Source organism: Amphiprion ocellaris, chromosome 16, assembly GCF_022539595.1.
Source record: "Amphiprion ocellaris isolate individual 3 ecotype Okinawa chromosome 16, ASM2253959v1, whole genome shotgun sequence".
Taxonomy (NCBI): domain Eukaryota; kingdom Metazoa; phylum Chordata; class Actinopteri; family Pomacentridae; genus Amphiprion; species Amphiprion ocellaris.
This window is the reverse complement of record NC_072781.1, coordinates 11254004-11262181: the sequence shown is the minus strand read 5'-3', so window position 1 is coordinate 11262181 and position 8178 is coordinate 11254004. Positions and strand designations below refer to the sequence as shown.

Genomic DNA, 8178 nt, shown 5'->3' with positions numbered 1-8178 from the left:
ACAATTTTAGGTCTCTGAAAAAATAGCTGTGGTGAACCTTTGGCAATGTTGCCCCAAATTTGCAGCAAGATCATATTTTCATGTGCAAATTAGATTTGCAGTAAAGTGGACTGTTGGATTACTTCATGGAAAGGTTCAACCATTATCCCACTTTAAGTTTACACAGAGAGACGGGGTCAGCAGCCGTTCATTGTGCACGACCAAGACACAGACACAGACCAACATTGACATCTATGGCCAATTTAGAATCACCATTTAACCCACTATGTCTGTCTGGGGACTGTGGGATCAAGTCATAATACTCAGAGGAAACTAATATAGGCGTAGGGGGGATTTTTTTTGTGAGGGAACAGTGCAAACCACTGCATACCAAGAGATTCACTCTTGAAAAGTTATAAAAACTACAACAAAAAAAAATTAAGAAAATGATTTGTGACAAAATTGCTGCCAATCTGCCATAAGTTTTACCACAAAGTTTGTCACAAATCTGAAATGCATAAAAAAACACCTCATTACAAATTTGCCAAAGGTTGACCGCTATGTATCAGAACCTTGGAATACTAAGCTGCTAATGGCAAGCCTGTTGCCAGAAGGTTACTACACTTTAAAAATGACCAAGTGTGTTGGAGTTTTTAAACTGGCTGACCTAAGAAATTCATCTGTTTTCCCATCAGCTTAATGCTTTAAGTTTATTCAAGCTTTTTTTTATATACTGATAACAAGACATGATTAGTTTCCTGAATAACACTAATGCTGTTAGTTGGCCAGAGTGAACTTCATATTTTACGTTTTGCTGAGACATGCAGCATGACAACTGTAAATATTCAGCCAGTAAGTCATAAAGAACAATGTAATCTACCACAAGAAGATCAAGAAATCCTGCAGCAGATGATATGACCCCCACAGAGTCCTCATCTCAACATGAAGGAGTCCATCTGGGGTCAGATGAAGCAACCAACAGAGCATAAATGCCCTGAAGAAAAATGTTAATTTGCTAGACACATTAAACAATTAGAGCTCTTTTAAAGGCATATTGTGGTTGCACCAAATATTGTTTTGATGTGCCCCTTTTCTTTTTTTCCCCCACACTCATGGCAATATTTATGAAAACATCAGATGCCGGCCAGTCGGGAGGTCTCCGTGGCTGGGACTTCTGCCATCCAGAAGAGGTGAACCCTGTTTCGGGGTCGATCGGATCTTTTCATCTCGCCATCTTGATGCAAGACTCGAGCCAACTGGGCCTGGTCAGCATTTTTGTGTACACAGAGCACGGTTTGATGGTGGTTGTGCCATGCAGTGCACCTGTGTGGAAGCTTTTACATTCATTGCGTTTGGCCTTTGATTTGTCACCCAGCTGTGTATGTGTGTGTTCTTCCCTCCACTTTGAATAGAGCTGCAGACACACACACACACATACACACAAAACACATAATTGCAAGCAAAACCATCCTGCCCCATCCTATGTACATTTTTCCATGTTATGTCTGGTAATGTCCAGTCCTATGTTTTGAAAATAAAACAAAATGTATCAAAGCATCCTTAGTGTTTCTGCCTAAAACTTTTGGAGAGCACTGCACATTACATATAAACTACATATATACAAACACACAGTCACCAAACAGCAGGCCGTTTCTCAGCGAATGTTTTGATGGCTTCTACAAATCTGCGTTACAATATTCTGCACAGACTGTATGCTTGGCTTCTGAGTGGAGCAAAGAAACCTCATAGTAACATAAATATTTATGTTTCATTAACGTTGCTTGGGTCAAAATGGCCCAAAATGCCGAGAGTTCTTCGATGCGGGCCAGAGTCTAATCTAGTCCATCAGTTTTCTGGGGATCCAGCATTCATGGAAGTCTTATTTAAGCTGACTCCTGTATATACAGAGTAAACATCATGAAATCCTCAGTGTTTGCTAACAGGGCAAGGGGGCCTTGCATGTCTCAAAATGGATCAGTGAGTATAAACAGTGTTAGGTGGGCCTGGGTAGCAGTTACCCTCCACTAAGAAGACTGTCACGCAGAAGTGGCCAGACACGGTGCAGTCCTCCTAAATCACAACACAATTAGATTTTGTCAGAGGAAGTGATGCACATCGGTCTATAGATGATCTAAGAATAATTTAAACTCACACTGACAACTGATTTCAAGCAATTTTCTAGAGTGAGTGCAGCCCAGTTCAAGCCACTTATCTTCCTCTACCTTAGCATGCCTGCTCTTTCTCACTGGGGTTTCAATAATGTTATGCATCTAAATGTGCAGATATGTATAACCACCTTTGTACAATGAATGATATTTTCCTCCTCAAAGGAGCCCAGATGTAATGGGCCAGGTGTTAACAAGTCTGGTTTGATTCTTACATGTCAACAATGTTGGCCGGTTTAAAATGAACCACATGTGAAAAGAGACTGTTCCTGAAGTTCATTTCTGAGACCAAACATTTCTGCTTCTTACATGAAAGCAAGAGCCGATTTCGCATGAATGGAACTTAAAACAAAAATATAATTAAAGGTACATGCTTTGGATCACGGCTCTTGAAGGGCCGCCAGTGTTAACTACTCACTGTCATGAAACATCAGCGCAGGAAACACGGCAGGGCAGCGTTTCTGTGCCGGGTTCGTGCAGGAGAAACCGAAGGCACCTGAAAAATGAGCGTTTAAGCCAAAGGACCCTCAAGATCAAACCCTTCTTTTCTCTTCTACATGGGCCTTCCAAGAATGTCTCAGTTATCAGTGCCTCAGCAGTGTTGCTCAGGTTGAGTCTGTCTCAGCTCAAGCTGAGGTCTTAAAGTTGAGCCCATCCTGCCTTTATGTTTCCCATCATCAGTTGCCTCTTGCAGTGACAAGACAGCACTCTTCCCACTACAAAGACTCACTCCAGCTGCTTCAACATCTGGGGCCGAACAGTGCGCGTAAGAATGAGTGAGTGTGAGCGCATCAACAATGGTACATTTAATACTTTGTTACCTTATTCCAGTTGCTGCAAGAATTTGGCTTTTTTTTTTTTTATGGCTTCTGCGTTCGAGGGTATTTCTTCTTTTCTTTGTGAGAGTATAAATCAAATCTTCTCATGTTCTTTTATCACAGACTCTGGTTTCACAGCTCAATGTGAATTCACATGAAGTTACTTAGCAGTTTAAACAGAAGTAGAATTTACTACCAAATCCTCTTTTTTTATGCGGCACAGTGAGTTTACAGTGTAGAGTTGAATGGAGTCTGGCCTGTTGACAAACTTATGTCTGAGTACATTCCTTTGCTTGACTGTCGATTGTACCATGAGGAATTTGTGATTTTTACTGACATACAGGGCAAATACAACTTTGAATGTATTTGTACATGTTTATTATCAACATAAACTTCTTTTTAGCAAAAAATAATATAGGCAGACTTTACATATTAAAATAATGCTCTCCAAAAGAAATATGGACATCTCTACATTAACTATAAACACATTCAGAAGACAAATATTCTTTATATTTAACATATTGAGACAATGAACCTGCTCTTCTTCTTTCACCATGTAAGAGCCTCAACCTGTTTGTTCTTACTCCTGTCAGCTCAGAGCACAAAATAAGTAACATAACCGAATCTCTCCAGGCAAGTTTTCTACTCACCGTGTGGTTTTTGTCTAGTAAATAACAAGGCCGTCTTTAAATAACAGGGTTAAGATATTACAAAATAAAACTAAAGTAAATGCAGGTGTGAAATCCTTTTTCTTGCAAAAAACGATGTGCGCCGTATGCCCTTCAATTACACCCACCACCATTTGCACCTTTGCACAGTTACTTGGTCATTCCCTTTTTTAGCTGAGACATTCTTACAGTTATTTGGGATTTTGCCTCAGATTTGGAGCATTAGTACCATTAACAGCTTTCAAAATAGAAATATAAAAACAAAGCATTTCATTATATAAATTAGGTGTATACTGCTTGTAAGTAAAAATATCAAGCTTAAATCACTTTTCCTTTTTTATGTACAATACATAATCTAAAAATATATGACAGTAAACCTGTACAAAATAATGTAAAATATATAATGTATATTTAGTACAAAAGAAACCTAGCAGCATTAAAGGATTATAAAACGTAGGATCTCATGAAAGAGACAGTAAGATATGTAATAATGCACATGGGAATTTTTTGAATTGTTGAATCTGTAGGAAAATCCAGATTTTTCGTGGTGATGTGATGGACGGGTTCACATTGTTCTTTAGCTTTGTATCACTGCAAAAAAAACAGCACATCCTGGCTAATCGTACTCTGCAGTTAAAACGACAAGTGCAGCACAAAAGCACAGAGATACACATAAACACACAAAAAACAGCCCTCCAAAGAAACTTCTTTTCAATGTAAGCCACTTGATTTGGCGAGAGAAGACATTTAGTGGCACGTCCAACAGACGTAACAGACATATCAGTAGCTTTATCAGTAAAACACACGCACACACAAACACACATATGCAGCACGTGGTTAGTCCAAGCTTGGACATACCGCAGCTTTTTTCTCTTTGTGGAAAGGATCAAGTCAAAGTGAAGCTGACTTGTAAATGCTCCAGAAATGCATTTCCCCCCTATTCTTTGTAGGTCAGTGAAAGATCAGGCAAAAAATAAAAACTTGGTCTGACAATCAAAGAAAGGAAAATATAGCTTCATCGGGTCAAAGACTTTTTTTGATATCGTCTTTCTGTAGCTACAAAACTTCCTCCATGAAGGCACAAAACATTCTTTGTCCAAGTCTTGTAGTCTTCCCTTGTAGCTTTTGATTAATTGCTGGTGTAAAGAAACAGAAAGTGTTCAGTGCAGCCCTTCATATGTGTCGTGGGCAAGTCTTTGTTGGAACAGAGAGAACAAGGGAAGAACCGGGTTTGTTTGTTATTTGGCAGTGAGTGGTTTAAATATTACCACTGAAATAAAAGTTTAAAAAGCTTTTGTTTAACCAGAGAACTTTGCTGCATTCAAGTGTCCACTCCACTAAAGAGTCCTTGCACGAGACACAAAAATCTTCAGAAAGTGGTGCTCTGGTTGTTTTAAAGTCAAACTGGCAGATGATTGGTGGTTTAGTAGATCATACCCATATATCCTGGGACTGAAGGGTCAGTGTTATCTTCGACAGGCGTATGCGTTAATGTTTTTGATGACATAAAAGCCTATGGTCATGGGCGGCATCGCTATTGTCCTTCCAGCCCTCAGTGTCTTAGGCTTCAGCTCCGGGAAGGTCTCATTGTCCACCATGAGCAGCTTCTCCCCATTCAGCTGGACATGTCTGCGAAGAGAAGAAGGCAGGAAATACAGACTCTCCTTCCTCAGTGTGCTTCAGTTTCATCACCAAACTTCACAAACTTCTGATTTTGCTCCTCACCTGCCTTCTGGCACATAAAAATGGAGAAAAACGAGGCTTTACACCTCAAAGACAGAGAATCTGAATAATTTCCTGCAGTTGCAGTCAGGATTATGACTCTGCTGGTTGAACACTTGGGGGTGCTGCTGTTACAATTTTGCAATTAAACAACTACACAGACATAACACCTGACATTTTGAGTGGAACTGCCTGGATTGAAACTTGATGCCTAAAGCAAAGAAAAAAATTTCAGCCACAATCACTGCTGCTGCTCCTTGCAGTAACAATAACAGAGCTGCAAAAATGATTTCTAACGTATTTGGAACATGGTTTCCAAAAACAATTCATTAAAATATTATGTTGATAGAATTTGACTTGTCACTTTCCTTAAAACAATTGTTTCCTGAGATACAGTTTGCTATAACTCAATCTATCTTCAACAATATCTCATGATGCAAAAATAAAATTCGTTAACTTGGGTCTTAAAAATGTTTTCTTTTTAGTTTTGCTTTGGCACTGAAGAAGATTTGAAACTAGATATGCGACCTAATTGAAAAATGCTGCTTTTCTAATTGTGTCCAAGACCAATGCAGTCTTCACTAGCTATAAATGCAAAAATAAAACTTATTATCTCTCTACTCTCTTTGCACAGACAAACAGAATGTGCAGCCACCTGCCAGGTGTTTGTAAAAACTAGTAAAAATGGCAATTAGCTCCTTTTCTTTCTTTTATCTCCTAACATGACCTCATTTTATAGCCGTAATAGTTTTTTAAGAGTTGCTTTAACACAGCACACTTGTAAGTCAAGGTGCAATGTGCATACTTTTACAAATGGATAATAGGATAAGTACAAGGGTAATTATCAAAAAAAGTTTGCATAATAATCAACAGAAATTTACTAAATCCAGCAGGAGGTTTTGTAATATATTCCTGCTGCATTATTTTTTTGAGAATAACTTTTACAATTTTTTCAATTTACATATTTTATCTTTATCCATGCATGATTCATTTTAACTATCAGCAAATGTGAAATGTAACATAATAAGTCACGTTCCAAAGAAAGCCAATGTTACCTCTAACAGCTCAACTTTTCAACTTTCAGGTGCTGCTGTAATCAGTTTTTCCTGCAACATTGTAAAGTTCACAATAATGTCAGGTAATAAAGGGACTAAAAATTCCCATAAATTCAATAAAATATCAAATAAAATTATGGTTAATAAGGACAAATAATGCATCAAACTAAACCGCTCAAAGCCTTCCCTCGGCCTGAATACCTTAAAAAGTCCCACTACTCACACAAATTTATAGACATCTGGTGCTGCTAAATAAGTCTCCCTGCGCTGCCTGTGGTAAAGGAAAGCACTTAATGCCAGAAAAAGGCCCATCGTTAACTTGCTCTCCTATTAATTGCCTCGCAGTCCTGTTCTAACACCTAAAACATCCTCCATCATTACGCTGTTATTGAAAGGATCATGCCTCAGCCTCTATTAAGGCCGAATGTAGGTATCATGTAACACAAAGACAGACAGACACACACATGCACACACAGTCCCGGGTCATTAGGCTGTTATTCCAGGATTTGAGGCTTAAGTCTGAGTCAGAATAACAGGCCAAGAGGCTCAGAGGAGAGCGTCCGAGACTGAAACCATAAACCTTTTATTTTAAAAGACATTTTGAGGAAATAGGAATTAAATTATCTTGTTACATAGACTGCAATATATCATAGATGGGAGAGTTACATTGAGGACAGCATTGAGAGGTAAAATGGAATAGGTAAAAAATGAAAAATGTGTTAATAAAACATCTGTTGAAGGCTAATAAAAAAAGGAATTCAAACGAAGACTTTGTGAAGGGCTCCATATAATAAATAATGCATAATAAATTAGCAACTAGTCTTAACTGACAAAGGACAAAAGAGGTTTAGCATTTATCTTCTGCTTTATTAACTTTTATTAGTATTAGTACAGCCTGATTTCAATCAAAACAAGATGTAGTAACTGCATGCAAGCGTATATTTGCGTGTTTTGTACTGCGGTAGTCACCCATTAAGCTGGCTGGGCATAAATCTCACCTTATGTTCCTAAAACGTTCAATTAAAGTTATTTACCGCAGCTTTACGGAGGACCTATGTTTAACACCTTATTAAATTCAGACCCAGAAAGTTCTCATTTTCCTTTTTCCTCGTGTCAATGTTTTTCAGACTTTTAGCACAAAGTAATTACTTTATGAAAACAGCTACTATCAAGGTTTTCATCTTCAGAGGAAAAAAAGATTTGGGGTCTTTCATTTTGTTTATTTTATATGAGCAATATTAGGATTGGTAAGCTTGTGCAGTTGATATAACCTGGGTCTCTCAGCAGTACATTTGTCTTGTTCCATCAGCGTATAGTAATGGACCAGGATACTCTATAAGAAGATCACAGTGTTGTTTTAGAAGAAAAAAATTATTCAGATCTGGCATGCATGTACACTACAGGCAAAAAGTGTAAAGAAAGACCAGATTTGTACAAAAAAAAAATCATAGTTTCACTGGTATACTTTGCAACAAAATAAACATGATTATGATATAGTCACTCATTAGAATACATTTTTACTATAATTATCAAGTATTTGTATCTGTAATCTTGTTTCTTTGCTCAGGTGTTTCTGTCTAGCCATTTCTGTGGTAGTTACAGAGATATGGACACAGCTGAGATTTATTGGGATTTTTGTGTACAAATTCTCAAAAGCCAAAAAACTAAAGTGAATAATGCAAACTGTGATTTGTTTTTTACTTTTGCACTGAAGTTGTGACTCTTGTGAATCTTCTCAACCCTAAAACTAAGTCCATCTTGTCTTATGCTA

General features: G+C 37.9%; 1 protein-coding gene across 2 annotated transcripts in view; it reads right to left on the bottom strand.

Annotated features, from left to right (window-relative positions):
* Positions 1-3323: 3323 nt before the first annotated feature.
* Positions 3324-8178, bottom strand: part of hpse2 (heparanase 2) — a 59848-nt gene continuing 54993 nt past the window's right edge. Inside the window, exon 12 of one of the 2 annotated variants that reach the window (XM_023284935.3) lies at positions 3324-5259. In XM_023284935.3, the coding sequence (XP_023140703.2) occupies positions 5097-5259 (163 nt within the window). In that variant the 3' untranslated portion in view covers positions 3324-5096. Of the gene's footprint in view, positions 7741-8178 lie in introns of both variants that reach the window. The other variant, XM_035954943.2, reaches the window with a different exon arrangement.